The 15,895-nt window shown below is 42.1% G+C and overlaps 1 protein-coding gene across 1 annotated transcript; it reads left to right on the plus strand.

Annotated features, from left to right (window-relative positions):
• The first annotated feature begins 670 nt into the window (after positions 1 to 670).
• RDH11 (retinol dehydrogenase 11) lies at positions 671 to 14,744 on the plus strand. Its single transcript, XM_054567387.1, has 7 exons — positions 671 to 798; positions 2,892 to 3,010; positions 3,331 to 3,486; positions 4,585 to 4,689; positions 5,285 to 5,494; positions 7,497 to 7,686; positions 13,495 to 14,744. The coding sequence occupies exons 1-7, from the start codon at positions 731 to 733 to the stop codon at positions 13,595 to 13,597; spliced, it is 951 nt and encodes a 316-aa protein (XP_054423362.1). The 5' UTR covers positions 671 to 730; the 3' UTR covers positions 13,598 to 14,744.
• Positions 14,745 to 15,895: the final 1,151 nt, after the last annotated feature.

Genomic DNA, 15,895 nt, shown 5'->3' on the forward strand with positions numbered 1-15,895 from the left:
TGTGTTGGCAAAACCAACTGTGGTGCTTACCTGAGAAATTCATTGCTTCCTTTGGGTTAGTATACGTTAAGTAACCCAAGTCATCAAGAAAACTATATTCTATTATCAAGCAATCATCAAACACCAGGAAAATTATGATAATTACCATTATAATTCAAAATAGACACAATGAAGTGATTCTCCTGGGAATGTGTTCAGGGACCAATTGCTTCTGCTGTATTGGAATTCCTAAGGAGGAAGAATTCTCACCTCCTCTCTTACCAACTGTCAGACGCCAACTGCTCCTTTCCTGTGTAAACGGCCCTAAAACATTTACCAGGTGCCGATATTTGATCTCCAGGATAAACCATGTGGTAACTGCCTAACGATGATTGGGGAAAAGTGAATCGGGGTCTGGACTTGGGCACCTGCAGAGAGAGGTCTGGGGAGATTTCCCGAGAACCGCTGGTAGCCAGAAGGGCCGTGGGAGAGCTGGTTGGATGGTCCCAAAGGCCCTGGACCCTAGATGGTTGGGGGTCTGCAGTGCACCTGCCATCCGGGTCAACTTCTCTCGGCGACCGGGAATTGCACGCTCCCTGCTTGTTAGCCCACGCCAGGCTTTGGACTACGTTTCCCAGACGGCTTTGCTCCCCGGCGTGGCTGTTGTACTTGACTAGGGCGTTCCTGGGAAGGGAAGCCACACTTAGCGAGCATCTCCCTTGGTTCCCCAACGCAGCTGCCGCCCGGCAAGATGATTGGGGTCCTGCTCCTGCTTCTCCTCCTCCCCCTTCTTCTGTACATCGCTGCCCCCCAAATCAGGTCTGTGCAAATGTAATGCCTTCTCTCGAGCAGTGTTTGGGGGGAGGGGTAATTAATCCTCAGTGAAGCTCTATTCTTCAGCAGAAGGAAAAGGAAACCACGTGGGCTGGGTTTGGTTGGTCGGAGGAGGTCCGGCTGCTCTGGATGAGGGGAGGGCGATACCAAGGGACCTCAGGACTTGGGAAGGAACCGCAGACCGGAGTTCCCTGCTTTCTTTCCCCTGGTCCCTTTTTTTCACCTAAGCAGCCCTTGCTTCCGGATCCAGTGAACCCCGAGTGCAAGGCTATCTCAGACACTTAAGTTTACAGTTTTGCAAAATAGGGTGTGGACCTCAAGACTGTTTTCCCTGTAGCTTCCACGCCCTGAACCAGCTCTATCTAGACTCTTGCTTCCAGCCTTTAAAGTAACAATGAAGCGATCCAACTTTGTGCTTTCTGAAACTGGCTCTTGACGGGGATCGTGACCTCTGCATCCCCATTGCTTGCTCTCTTGTTATCATTAGACTCGCTCTTTTTCTGGGGAATGTTGTGAAGTAAAGAAAATGAAAATCCTGAGCCCTATCCTGCTTTTGGAGCAGAATTATCGAGATGGGAATCAGGCCCTGGGGTTTTGGGGTGGGGCGAAGAGGATGAGGGTAGTGGACTCCCAACCAGGTGGTAAATCAGGCAATGTCTGGCTGAGTGCCCCCCGAGAATCAGCCGCGAACAGGAAAACAAGCAGCCCGCTGATTGGTTGTGAGTAAATCACCCGTGGTGACGGTGAACGGGAGACTGAAAGGACACCGAGGGGCGGGGTGGGGCGGGTCACCGGATGCTGGGATAGTCACTGTCCCAATGGAACTGGGAATAGTGCTAGATGATACTGTCATTTCTTACCGAATTCCCCTCTTTTCCTCTACCCCGCCTCCGTCGTGCCCCTCATCCAGTTGTATTTTTCCCCTCCTCTGAACACTCGGTGCTTCTACCCCCAGGCACACATGGGTGTCCATACTCAGAAGAAAAGTGCTGCTTTTTAAAGTCGCCAGGACAAGATCCTCTTATCTACATAGAATGTCAAAGAAAAGTTGAGCCTAAAATGAAAACAGTGCTCATATCTCAGCGAGATTTTTCTGAGGAAGATAATACTCCAAGAGTCCTGTTCCTAATCACCCAGTTAGGTCATGGGAGCTAGGCCAGAGCTGGATTTTCATAGTTGATTGTTCTTCTCATTCCTGGTGGTTGAGGAGAAGAAAGAGCTAAGTAGAGGGCCTGATCCATTGTCCCTCCTGGAGCCAAAGGGATGTGGGAAACTACCAGAGGAGGCTTATTCTTATCCGCCTGTTTGCACTAAGCAGGTAGCTTTAATGCCTAGGAGTGTGTACCTTGCAATTCCAAGTTCAATGAAAAAGGCTGAAATGCCCTTTAAAAGTGCATCTCCTGGTCAACAGATTATTTTAATATGAGTTTCAAGATTTGCAGAGAAGAGAACAATCTGAGGCCTGCTAATTCCTGTTTGTGTATTCATTCTTTTAAAAAAGGATAGTTCAGTGCTTAAGAACAAAGACTCTAATCAATTAAACCAGAACTTGAATCTCAGCTCCCTTTTGTACTTAGTTGTGTGTTCTTTGTCTTATTTTTAATAGTATGTGTGTGGGTTTTTTTCTGTTTCTTCTGTCCCAGTTTGACATGCTTTCATACTTTTCATGTTGGATTAACTGTTTATCAAGGCCATAAAAGTGCCAATTATTGCTATAAATGGATTGGCATAAGTGGACCAGTTTTTTCTTCCAGACTGAGTCTTGTGATTTCCTAAGCTTGTAGACGAGCTCAGACCAAAGTTAGATGCCCGGCTAAACAAATATTCATCCAGTTCTTGTACAGTAGGGCATAGCTCTAAGCAATTATTATTGCCTTTGTAATAGCCTCACTTTTATTCTTGAGCCTGAACAGAAAACTTTTCTTTCCTCCAACCTTCCTTAAATCTGTAAATGAACTGCAGTAGAAAGAACCAAAGCCAAGCTCATCCTTGGGACCTGAAGACACAGGGGGTTGCAGGAACCTCCGCTTGAAACAAGGAAAATGAAGAACTGATAAGCCCTCTTTCTCTGTCTGCAGGAAAATGCTCTCCAGCGGGGTGTGTACGTCAACTGTCCAGCTTCCCGGGAAGGTGGCTGTGGTCACCGGAGCCAACACAGGCATTGGAAAGGAGACGGCCAAAGAGCTGGCTCAAAGAGGCAAGTTTATCTACTTCTAATTCCCCCACTACTGCCGTTTTACCTCCCACAAAGATGACCATTCTCATTTATTTCCTCCAGCCCAGGGATTCAAGAACATTCCAAGTACCCCATTTATTTTCGATGCTCCATAGATAATGGATGCTTAAGGTTATCGACTTATTTTTCTTTCCTAATTTACTCATCAGATACCTCTGTTGTGAAGTAAGGGTAAAAAAATAAATAAAAGAGGAGAAAATAACATTCGGTATCAGTATCAGAGCTATAATACCTACCCCAAAACAGAGCTGACAATTTGTCTCTTGTATGTTGGTTAACAGGAGCCCGAGTATATATAGCTTGCCGAGATGTGCAAAAGGGGGAACTGGTGGCCAGAGAGATCCAGATCATGACAGGGAACCAGCAGGTGTTGGTGCGGAAACTAGACTTGGCTGATACTAAATCTATCCGAGCCTTTGCTAAGCACTTCCTGGAAGGTGAGTGTAGAACCTGAAACTGTTGTGGTTCTTGTGATCAATATGGCAGGCTTAGCTAAAAGGAAAAGATTGCTCTACCCCTCTAATATATAGAAATGCTAGATCAAATATAACCAAAAACTTTTGATTCATAGCTGAACTCTTTAGTAACAAAGGGAAATCATCAGCAATGGAAGTGAACTCAAGAAGTCATAGCAGTGGGTAAGAACTAAAGCCAAAAACCTCACAGGACTTGTGAGGATTCAATATGGGTTTTAGGGTCTGGAGATGAGGCCTCAGGCCCCTGAGAGCTGGGGAGCTGAATCTGAGGCTCCACATAAGGTTGGAATTCACGGAACGCCATTTGGTCCGTGGTATAGGAGCTTAAAAAAGCCCCATGAGCTGAGGGACATGGCAAAGAAGCTTATCATCTCTTCAGGACACAGGTGAATAGAGTCATGTGCAAGAACTTAGAATCTCCAGCTGGCGTCATCTATCAGGGGTGGGGTGGAATTCACACCTCCAAATAGTTCAAGAATCTTAAACTGAAAATTAACATAAACCCTGGTAGTATCACATGAAAAGCAAATCCAAGAGCCTTCTGTAGGCATATCCTCTTGTAACCCAGGGAACTACACCTCCCAAGAAAAACAACTTCCACAAATATGAGCATATAGTCAGAAATTACTAACCACATGAGAAAATGAACCATGACAGAGAGTCAGCAGAGGCAACAAACAGGTGAAACCAGCATTTCCCGTGGGGCCTCAGTCCCATTGGTGGGGGTGCATACAGAATATCCTTTTCTTCTCTTGCTTTGGAATCTTTCCATTCAACAGGGAGGTCTTTCTGTTGAGAAAGGTAGATGGAACACTTCCCAGAAGCAGTAAATAATTACTGTTGAATTGGAAAGGCCATTTGATAGTATAAGATGGAATTTTGCCACGTAGTAAAAGTATGCAGGAGTCACCTAAAGTCTTAGAATGAAAACAATGCAAAATAAGTATAAAGGGAACATGGAGGAAAGATTGAAAGTCCTGCCTCTCCGTTTCCAGAGCCTGGTTGTGAGGCAGGTTTGTAAGGTGTAATAGCTACAGCTCTGTCTCCTCTTCCTTGCAGAAGAAAAGCACCTCCACATTCTGATCAACAACGCAGGAGTAATGATGTGTCCCTATTCCAAGACAGCAGATGGCTTTGAGATGCACATAGGCGTCAACCACTTGGGTGAGAAATCTGGTCTGGTCTCATCACAAAAGCCAGAGGGAACCTAAACTTCTCCTTGGAAAACTTAGGGACCAGACTGAGCCTTCTTTGTGGTGTGATTGGACCTCTGGGCTATAATAGACCATAAGTAAATGATAAATATCATCGTCCTGCCTGATAGCACAGGGATAAACTTGAGGCCCACTCAGTTCTGCCCACTTTTTAACCTGTGATTCAGATTCAAGTTACCTTGGGGCATTTTTGAACAACCTAATCGTATTGGGGGTGGTGTTGCTTTCTTTGTAATGGTCCTTGTGGTCAGCATCAGGTAGAGGCTGCCTGCTCTTAAACAGTGATGTTAATCAGCTGGAATGAGACAGGACGTCATGTTCATATTCATATAACCCAGACTTACCTCACAGAAGGACATTTTACAGCTTTGACTGTTTCTGTTTCCTTAAACCCTCACTGAACTTGCTCTGTAGTTGACAATGAATTAATGAGGCAAAAGCCTTATTCCTGAGCTCTCTGCTTCCCATAGCAGAGTTCTGTTCACCACTCCTCCTTTGCCCCTGCCTTGTTCCTGAACTCGGGTTAATTCTAGTGTTTCTTACAGGTCACTTCCTCTTGACCCATCTGCTGCTAGAGAAGCTGAAGGAATCAGCCCCATCGAGGGTAGTGAATGTGTCTTCCTTAGCACATCACCTGGGAAGGATCCATTTCCATAACCTTCATGGCGAGAAATTCTACAGTGCAGGTCTGGCCTACTGTCATAGCAAGTTAGCCAACATTCTCTTCACCAAGGAGCTGGCCCGGAGGCTAAAAGGTAGGCCGAGAAGAAATGAGTGTAGACACATGAGTCAGGGAAGTAGCTCAAAACCACAGAAACAGAAACTGTTTTCTGGGGCCTGTCCTCCAGACAGCACCTGCTGCCATGGTGTGGCTGGGTTTAGTTTTAGTAAGCGGCCCACCACAGAATATTGGAGGTGACTGTCGTGGATGGGGAGATTCTGACTTTGAGTTTGAAGGATTGGCTTCACCACTTACTAGCTGTGTGAGCTGCAGCAAGTTACTTAATTTTTCAAGACTGACTTCCTCATATGTAAAATGGGACTACTTCACAGATTATTGTCATAATTAATTTAGGCTTCATGAGCTAGTCAAGGTTCTTTACGTATAGTGAAACTAGGTAGAAGGGAGGGACCCGAACGGGCGGTAACTGCAGTTATTAGGATAAAACGAGTGCTGGGGTGGGGCCGGAGGGGTGGGCGTCTCCCTAACTGCAAAGGGTCCAATGAGAAGGAAATGTATGGTTGAAGAGGGGAAGCTCCAGTCACAGATAAACAGAGTTCCTCAGCACCATTCACTCTGGATTTCCGGTAGAGACAAAGGAGGCTGCACAAAGGAAAAAGGCTGGTGGGATTAGGTGGGAAATTGCTGTGGTGCAATGAAAGAACCTGGGCCTTACAGAAGAGTCATTTATTCAGCCATTCAGCAGACAAGTATTTACTGCCCTTGTTGTTCTATGCACTGGATTTGGGGCTTGCGGATGGAGTGGTGCATAAGGCAGGTACAGTCCCTTCCTTGATATGGTTTAGATCCAATGAGAGAGAGATAATTACCAAGTATTTATACAACTGTTACGTGGCAAGTCAGTCTAATAATACATGAATAGTTTTCATTGTAAAAGTTCAAATAATGCGGAAGTATGTAGACTTAAACGTGAAAAACCCCCTTCACTTTTCTCTCCTCAAGAAACCACGGCCAACAATTTTTAATGTGCACCTTTCCAATCATCTTGCGCATTTACATAGTATATATTTGTCATATATAAGGAACTGAAATTCCAACGTAATATCTTGGAGGTCTTTCTACTTAGTACATAGAGATTTATGCCATTCCTTTTGTTGGGTGTGTTGTATTTCATAATATAGATGTGCCTTCGTTTATTGATTCATTGCCTTAAAAACATCTAGATTGTTTCTTTTTTTTTCTGTTGTTGTGTAATTATAATTATGGTAAATACTATAAGGGGGAACTACAAGGACCTATGGCAGATTTGCAGGGGGCCTTAACTGTCTGAGGGGCCGGGGTAGCTTCTCTGAGGAAGTGACTTGCAAGGTGAGCCTTTGCAGGATGATTAGAAATGAAGTGGGTCACAGTGCAGGTCAGACGAGGAAGCTGAGGAACATTCACGGGAGAAGGGGGAGAATGCCTGAAATGTTGGCTCAGTTTGAGAAACAGAGAGAAGGCGGTTATGGTTAGTTCCTAGAATATAAGAGCGGTCATATAGGGTCAATGTCGAGTTGAAAGTCTAAGTCCTTTATCTGCAATTTGCGAAATCTACAAAGGCCTGAAAGTTCAGTTTTTTTTATAAGCTTGACACCAAAACACATTGGGCAACAAAACCTCACCTGTAATAGGGAGAGTAGGTAATAGACAGTATGTGTATATGTATTATATTACCTGTGTAATACAGAAAAAAGTTGGAAACATTTCTGGCCAGTGAAGAAATGGGGACCTGAAATAGCATATGTATAAATGCCATTTCTAAATGTATGAATGCACCAGACACTATTCTAAGCTCTTTTACATATGAACTCATTTAATCTTCAGAACGATCCTGTGAGGTGCAGGTATTATTATCCCCATTTTACAGAGAAGGAAACTGAATGACAACATCCGGAACTTGCCCAAAGTCACACAGTTAAGGAGTGGCAGAGCTGGGATTTGGAACCAGGCAACGTTTACTCTTGCCCTCTGCTCTCTTTGGCCACTCAGCAATGTTAAGTCCTGTCTTTCCCTCTCTCTGTGACACCCCTCATCAGGCTCCGGCGTTTCAACGTATTCGGTGCACCCCGGCACAGTCAACTCGGAACTGACTCGGCACTCATTTCTCATGCAATGGATGTGGCGGCTTTTCTCCTTCTTCATCAAGACCCCTCAGCAGGGAGCCCAGACCAGCTTGTACTGCGCCCTAACGGAAGGTCTTGAGATTCTAAGTGGGAATCATTTCAGGTATGAGTATATTTGTTGTTGAAGATGGAATTTTACTGCCTAAAGGAAATAATTTGGATTTGTTTGGTATACCGTATCCTTTTTTAAAAAGTACGTTGCCTGACATAGCTTTTGTTCTTTAACTCTAGTGTTTTTACCTTTTAGTAGGAGAATTTGACCCATTCACATATTTTTGTGGTAACTATTAGATTTGATTTTATTCATGTCATCTCTTCCGCTGATGATTATTCTTTCTGGTTATTTCTTTTATTCCTGTATTTTGTTATGTCAACCCAGTTTTCTTTGTTCCTTTTTTGTACTTCTAGTTCTATTCTTTTTAATATTAAAAAGAATTTGAACCTGTATTTCTCTGCTGTCTTCAGGACTGAAATAGTATAAGTGAACTCATTTCTTGAATAAATGAAGACTTTTAAAACTTTTTATTATAGAGAATTTTGAATGTACACAGTAGTAGACAAAATAGGATGTTAAATCCCTATATACCCATAACCCAGCCTCAACAACCATTAAGTCATGCTCGATCCTACCCTGTCCCAATCTACAGCCTGCTCCCATATTTTTTCATCCCATATTATTTTGAAGAAAATCCCAGGTATCACATAAGATCATATTCTTAGCATGTTTTTACCTCTACCTTTAAGAGTTTGTGGAAATGACCTGAAATTTTAGAGACTGGACTATACATAAATTAAGGTTGGAATGAAAGGTAGGTGGTCAGATCATGAACAACCTCTAAGGCCAGACTGTGAGAGGAGACACAGACATTGTTTCAGTAGAAAGTGACATAATCTGGTCTGTCCTTTAAAAAAAAAAAAATCCCTGGTCACTTTGTTTAATGAATGAGTGAGTACCCTAGTGAGAGGTAATGATTCCTGATTTAGGGTAATGATAATTGGAATTAAAAGAATGGTTAAATGAAAAGGCAGAATTTTTACCACTTGTTGACCAATGAAGTGAGGGAATAGGGGAAGATTTGGTGACTTGGGTTCAAGCCTGAGTTATTAGGAAACTGATGGTGACATTAACTGAGACAGCACACGTGGAAAGATAATGTGTATAATTCAGGGTTCTTTGATTTCAACGCAGCAGAAATGGACTCTGGCTAGTGTAAGCAGCCAGAAGGGAGTTTATTAAAATGTTAGGGTATTCCCGGGTCAAAGAGAAGACCAAAGAGCCAGAGCTAGAACACTCGGTAGCCTGCTGGGTGGCGGGGCACTGCTGCGGGGGTGAGTGAGCTCCAGCTGTCTTTAGTCTGTTTTGCTGTTCGTCATCTACTCTCCAGGGAAGTAGCATTGCATCTCCTTCCTCCGGGACCCACCTACCATCCCTCACCTCCATTTCCTCGGCTACGGATAGATAGGCAGGCACATGATTAATCGTCTTCAAACCATATCTAAGGGAAAGGAGATAAATCCAAAGAAAGAAATCAGGTTGCTGTTGGCAAAAGAATGTGGAAGGGATGTTCGACCGAGGAGTAACAGTTGCCCGCTATGTAGTGAACCTGTCTGTATAAATGTTGAGTGAGTTTTCCATAAGATGTGAGTAGAAGTGTGTAGCAAATAGTTTGAAATGTGGGTCTGAACTGGAAGAAGACAGATTATTTGGTTCTGTACACTGGAATGATTTTCCAAGTGTGACTGGATTCTTCTTTTCTAGAGTTTTTAAGAAATAACCTTTTATTTCGGTTTTGAGTCAGTGGTTTAAAGAAAATCAGCCTCAGATATGTGATTTTTTAATTGGCTTTTGGAGAGCCTTTCCATTCCCATAGATTATTGATTTTAAACACTGAGGATCAAACAGCAGCCATGTAGGCCACTATCAAATGAACATAAAAGTGTCCCTTTTTTCTGGAAAGATTTTATGTAGTTATTTTTAGAGAGAGGGAAAGGGAAGGAGAAAGAGAGAGAAAAAGATCATGTGAGAGAGAACCATTGATCTGTTGCCTCTCAGTTGGGGGGACCAGGCCCACAAGCCAAGCATGTGCCCCAATCAGAAATCAAACTGCTGGTAACCTTTGCCTTGCGGGTTGATGTCCAACCAGCTGAGTCAAGCCAGGGGTCAGGGCCTTAAAAGTGCCTTGAATGAAACCTTAGGACCTTTGCATTGGTTGTTCTCTCTGCCTGAAACACTAATCTACTTTTTGTCTCTGTGGACATTTCATATAAATGGAATCATAATATCAATTTGTGGCCTTTTGCGACTGGCTTCTTTCATTTAGCATAATGTGTAGAAGGTCCATCCATGCCAAAGCGTGCGTCAGTGCTTCATTCCTTTTCATTGCCGAATGATACCTCATTTCATGGATATACCACATTTATTGTAGTATACTCATCTGTTGATGGACATTTGGATTATTTCCACTGCTTGTCTATTTGGATGCTGCTGCTATGAACATTCATCAATAATTTTTGTATGGACATTTCTCCTGCATATATACCTAGAATTGGAATTCCACTGGAATATGGGTCATATGTCAATTATGTATTTAGCTGCTGAGGAACTGCCAGACTGTTTTCCAAAGTGGCTGCATTATTTTACATTGCCATGAGCAGACTATGAGGGTTCCAGTCTCCACATCCTTGCCAATACCTGTTATTGCCTGTCCTTTTGATTTTAGCCATCCCAGTGAGTGTGAAGTAGTATCTCCTTATGGTTTTCATTTGCATTTTCCTGCTAGCAGTGCTGAGCATCCTTTCTTGTGTTTACTGTCAATTTATATATCTTCATTGGAGAAATGTCTATTCAGATCCTTTGACTGTTTTTAAATTGGATTATTGTCTTTTTATTGTTTAGTTGTAACAGTTCTTTATATTGTCTAGATACCAGTTTCTTATCTATATATGATTTGAAAATATTTTCTCTCATTATGTTGCTTTGTCTTTCCACTTTCTTTGCAGTGTTCTTTGAAGCACAAGTTTCTAATTATGATGAAGTCTTATTTATCTTTTTTTCCTCATTATTTGTGCTTCTGCTGTCATATCTAAGTAACCATTACCTAACCAAAGGTCACACAGATTTATTACTCTTCTAATAGTGTTATAGTTTTAGTATTACGTTTAGGTCTGTGCCGTTTTTGTTAATTTTTGTATATGGTATGAGGTAGGGGTCATTGTCCCAGAACCATTTGTTGGAAAGATTATTCTTTTCCCATTAAATTATTTTGGTAGTTATATTAGAGCACCTTGGGCTTTCATAACAGAATACCACAGACTGGGTGGCTTAAACAACAGAAATTTATTTTCTTAGTTCTAGAGGCGAGAAGTTCAAGATCAAGGTCCTGGCAGGGTTGGCTTCTGGTGAGGCCTCTCTCCCTGACTTGCAGACACCTGCCTTCTTGTAGTGTCTCCACATGACCTTTCCTCTGTTTGACCATACCCTTGGTGTCTTCTCTTCTTCTTATAAGGGCACTAGTCCCATTGAATTAGGGCCCGACCCTTATGACTTCATTTAACCTTAAATATCTCCTTAAATGCCTTATCTCTAAATATAGTCACATTGGAGGCTAGAGTTTCAACACATGGATTTTGGGTTACATGAATCAGTTCATAATAGTAGCCTTATCAAAAATCAGTTGACGTAGCCCTGGCCAGTGTGGCTCAGTTGGTTGGAGCATTGTTGCATAAACCAAAGGGTCATGAGTTCATTTCTTGGTCAGGGCACATGCCTAAGTTGCAGATTAGGTCCCCGGTGGGGATGTGTATCAGAGGCAACTAACTGGTGTTTCTCTCCCTCTCTCCCTCCCTTCTCCTCTCTGTAAAATTCAATTTTAAAAAATCAGTTGATGTAAATGTAAGGATTTACTTCTGTACTTTTAATTCTTTTTATTTATATATCTGTTCTTATATGAGTACCACACTGTGTTGATTACTGTGCCTTTGTGGAAAGTTTTGAAACTGGTCAGACAACCTTCTACTATACTGGTTAATACTTACCAAAACCCCACTGTAAATATCAGCATCATGACTGTGCTTACATCTTAACCACATTTAAGTTGCTCTTACTGTAGTATTTGAATAATTTTTACAACACATCATAGCTTACAAGGCACTTTCCTGTCCATTGTGTCATTTGCTTTTCACCATAAACTTACAAAGAGTGTGAGGCATAGTGCAGTGGAGGCTGCCGAGGCTCCCAAAGGCCAAGTTATTTCCAAAGTCATACAGAGCTTTTGCTTCTCAGTAATGGACGTTTCACTCGGAAATGGCAAGTTGTGCTAGTGAGTTCCCTTAAACAGAAGTACTATACTTACAAGGCTTGTTTTTTAAATACTTTATTTTTAGAGACAGGGGAAGGGAGGGAGAAAATAGGGGAGAAAAACATCAGTGTGCAAGAGAAACATCAATCGGTTGCCTCTCACATACCCCCAAATGGGGAGACCTGGCCCGCAACCCAGACATGTGCCCCGATCAAAGATCGAACCTGCAACCCCCTTCGTTTTTGGATGACGCCCAGACCACTGAGCCACACCAGTCAGAGCATAAGGCTTGTTTTTTAAACGCAAAGATTTTTTCCAGTGGTTTTTATCAAACTTTCGTGCATTTAAGAACCATCTGGAGAACTGGTTAAAAACAGATTCCGGGTCCTCAACCCCAGAGATTCTGATTCAGTAGGTCTGGGGCGGGGCTAAGAACTGGCATGTTGGACGGGTTTCCGGGTGATGCTACTGCTGCTGGTGCCCAGCCCACGCTTTGAGTGGCACTGTCGGAATGGACACCGTGGTAGGCGTTTGCTTCATACTGTTATTCCAGACTTGTCAACTCAGCCCTTTACCTTCAGAATTTGCTTAAAATGCCCAAGAAGCAGTTTTCTTGAAATACTGCAGTTTAAAAATGGCTTTTTATGTGATTTCAAAGATTGTGAACCATTTATCCAATCCTTTTTAAAAAACCCTTCATTGAATACCTGCTTTGTACTAGATGCAGAAAAGACAAAAATGAATAAAAGAATTATCCTTGGGAAAAATTTCCGGGTCATGCAGTGTTGAGATACCCCTCCTGTATTTAATGGGCACTTAAAGTAATTAGAATTACAGCAGTGAAGAGAAGATATATGAAACACTGGATACCTTGTTACCATTTACTTTCTGCTATCATCTCTTCTCTCATTACTTATGAAACTGACTTTACTTGTTCTCCCAGTTTAAAAACAGGTGGACCAGAAATAAGAAGTTTTGTACTGTTTTGTTTTATTTTGTTTACTACTATAAGCACTTCCAACCAATGGAAATAGTAGGATCTCAGCTACATGACACTGTACAGGGTCCTATAAAGTGGACCTCAGAGACTTATCTGAACAAGATGGACATACACTGTTGTCAGGCAGGTACTGATAGTACAATTACATGTATACAAAGGGGAATATTAAGAGTAAATGATATGCATTTATATCAAACAGAGCACTCTTCTCAGAGGTGGTCTGGTGAGCTCTGAAATGGTAATTACATTTTCTCTGGGGTAAAGACTGGAGAATGAAGACACAGGACAAACACTGGATCTGAAAAGTGCCTAGAGGACATGTCATCCCTGGGTTGTTTTTCTGTTGTATTCCTTATCCCAGGCAGAGAACAGGCTCCATTCTTTTTAAAATGTTTTAAAATTTATTGATTTGAGAGAGAGAGAGACATCGATTTTTTTTTCACTTATTTATGCATTCGTTGTTTCATTGTCTATTTCTTATATGTGCCCTGACCAGAGATCAAACCTGCAGCCTTGGTGTATCGGGACAATCCTCTAACCAGCTGAGCTACCTGACGAGGGCCCAGGCTCCATTCTTTACCCTGTGCTTTATACTACTCTCTTTCCCTTTCAGTGACTGCCATGTGACATGGGTCTCTGCCCAGGCTCGTAATGAGACAGTAGCAAGGAGGCTCTGGGACGTCAGCTGTGACCTGCTGGGCATCCCTCTGGATTGACAGTTGGTAGCAGTTGGACCTAAGAGAAGTGTGCATCAGACTACTCAGTACTCTCAGCCAAAATGATTCTCCTTCAGGATGGCCAGAACCTTGAGCACAAAGAGAGCAGACCTTTCATATTTGCCAGTTCGATATCTTATAAAAGCCCAGTATACACTGCCAAATTTACACGTTGCACTTGTCCAGCTCTACTTTGCTCCTGTTATTGCCAGTTACTACAGATACCATAGGATAAGTACACCACCATGACCTGCAAGTTCGTATTTTCCTTCTAAACCCCGTAGTAGGCATAGCTACTACCTAGGAGAAGCTATGCTAGGGCAGGGTTGATTTGTGGCAGTTTGGACTAGTTTCTACCCTCTTTGTTTACAACGTAGTTCCTCCCAACCAACCAACCTTCACTTCAAGGAGCCACGCTGCAGCCTCCGTGGAACCCCGGGAGTCACCGTGGCTTGGTCAAAAGCAGGGCTCATCCCTCGTCTCCTAGTGAAACCATCGTGGTGCCCACATCTGGATCCTTTGAGGAAATTTAAGTGGATCTGGATTGTGGCAGGGCTCTGTCTCTGACAACCTACAGCCATGGCTGTTGAGACCCTTTCCCATGCCGAGCCCATGGAAGAGCTTCCTTTTCTAAGACGTTCGTGGGTTCCGGAGGATGGCAGAAGTAAAAATCAAGTTTAAATTCTCAGTGTCCTGCCAACAAGGAGATGATGAAAGGACCCGTTTGAGAAGGTAGGCCTCCTGACATCAGCTACTGACCTCCGACACATGGAGGCCTCCTTTTCGTGCCTTGGTTTCTCTTAGAAAACCAGCAGATGGGAAAGGCTATTTGGTGATTGTTACTGAGTATGTGTTCCTGTGTACTTTTGCAGTTGGGAGTATCTTCACAAAATTCAAAATAGCCATAAAGGAACAGTATTAAACTGGACCCTGATGCAGGTAAATGATCAGAGATGGAGCAAACCAGTGTCATATAGTCTTTGATACAAATGGGCAGAGCTGCAAGGAGCAGCAGACTGTTTACATTGGTAACTACCCAGCAGGAAGCCCATGGGTAGCAGGAAATAAGTTCAAAAAAGAGAATAAGCCTGGAAGATAATAAAGGGTCTAGTTAAGAATTAAAAAAAAAAAAAAAAAAAAAAAAAGCTGAAGATGGTAATATCCAGCTGTAGAATTAAGGGTGAGCACCTGAGTTAGCAAGACTTATTAGGGCACTATCTTAAGCACCAGTCAACCATCATGGCTGAAAAACCACCAAAACAAAAAATACCCCTCAATTGTTTATTCAGCAACATTATCTTAAGGACTGATATTGCCAGTTACAGTCAATTTAATAGTCTTTTAGGGCATTTGCTTACATTATCTTGACAAAATTAAAATGTCAATTTGCTTAAAAAAAAATCTACATTTTATTTGGAGAACTTTTATCAAAATGTTGCCAAAGGCAGTCTGAGGAATGGGTAATTTTCCATCATCTGTTTACAGTCTGTTATCATAATGGAGTTTGTGATTTGCTTGGACCAACAATTATATGTTCACTTTGTTGGTGAAGAGTTATAGGACCACAGTCTTCTCATATTTGTAAATTAATAATCTCTTGTACTTGTTTTGACCATTAAACTATATATTTAGAAGTGGTTATTTTATGGAGAAATTGGAAAACTTGATAATAGTGCAGTGGAATAACTGAATTAATATTTTACTTAATTTATATTGAACTGTCAATGACAAATAAAAATTTTTATTACATTTTAATTTACCAGAATAAAAACTTTAAGAATTAAAGAAAGTTTACTTCGAGTCAACAGAAGAAAACAATTAAATGAAAATTTAACTATACCCAAAAGAAGAAAACATTTCACTATAACGGTTATGCAGTCATTTCTCATTCTAAGGATAATTTGTGTCAGAGTTTAGCTACAGTACAGTCTCAATTGAAATGCCATTAACCTCAGTCTTGTGATAATTTGATCCCTCAGTTACCCATTTTCTACTTTTCTTTTGCGATGCTGTTCAAGCATTACTTTTTCCGCCCCAGGTTATTTAGCTCTCCTTTTTGTACTTGCCCCTTCTGTAACAATCCTATGGGGCTTTACACTACACTGCCTGCCACTAACAATCTCAGCTTTGCTCTCTCTCTATGCATAACATTAGGAGTTCAACCAGTTTCTTGAATCAATGGTTAACGAACTCAATCTAGTAAAAATAAGGGTCTCGGAGATATAAATCACCATCATTTCCTCCTGAACAGTAATATATCTTTTAATGTGTGTGGGCAGTCTTAAGTATTGGGCTGCC

Source organism: Pteronotus mesoamericanus, unplaced genomic scaffold (genome assembly GCF_021234165.1).
Source record: "Pteronotus mesoamericanus isolate MK-2021 breed Mesoamerican mustached bat unplaced genomic scaffold, CSHL_Meso_final contig_182, whole genome shotgun sequence".
NCBI classification, from domain to species: domain Eukaryota; kingdom Metazoa; phylum Chordata; class Mammalia; order Chiroptera; family Mormoopidae; genus Pteronotus; species Pteronotus mesoamericanus.

Excerpts from the sequence above, each read along its gene's own strand:
- RDH11 (XM_054567387.1), top strand. The coding sequence starts at position 731 with ATGATTGGGGTCCTGCTCCTGCTTCTCCTCCTCCCCCTTCTTCTGTAC. Across the intron at positions 799-2,891 it reads ATCGCTGCCCCCCAAATCAG|GAAAATGCTCTCCAGCGGGG; the intron begins GTCTGTGCAAAT and ends CTCTGTCTGCAG. Across the intron at positions 5,495-7,496 it reads GCTGGCCCGGAGGCTAAAAG|GCTCCGGCGTTTCAACGTAT; the intron begins GTAGGCCGAGAA and ends ACCCCTCATCAG.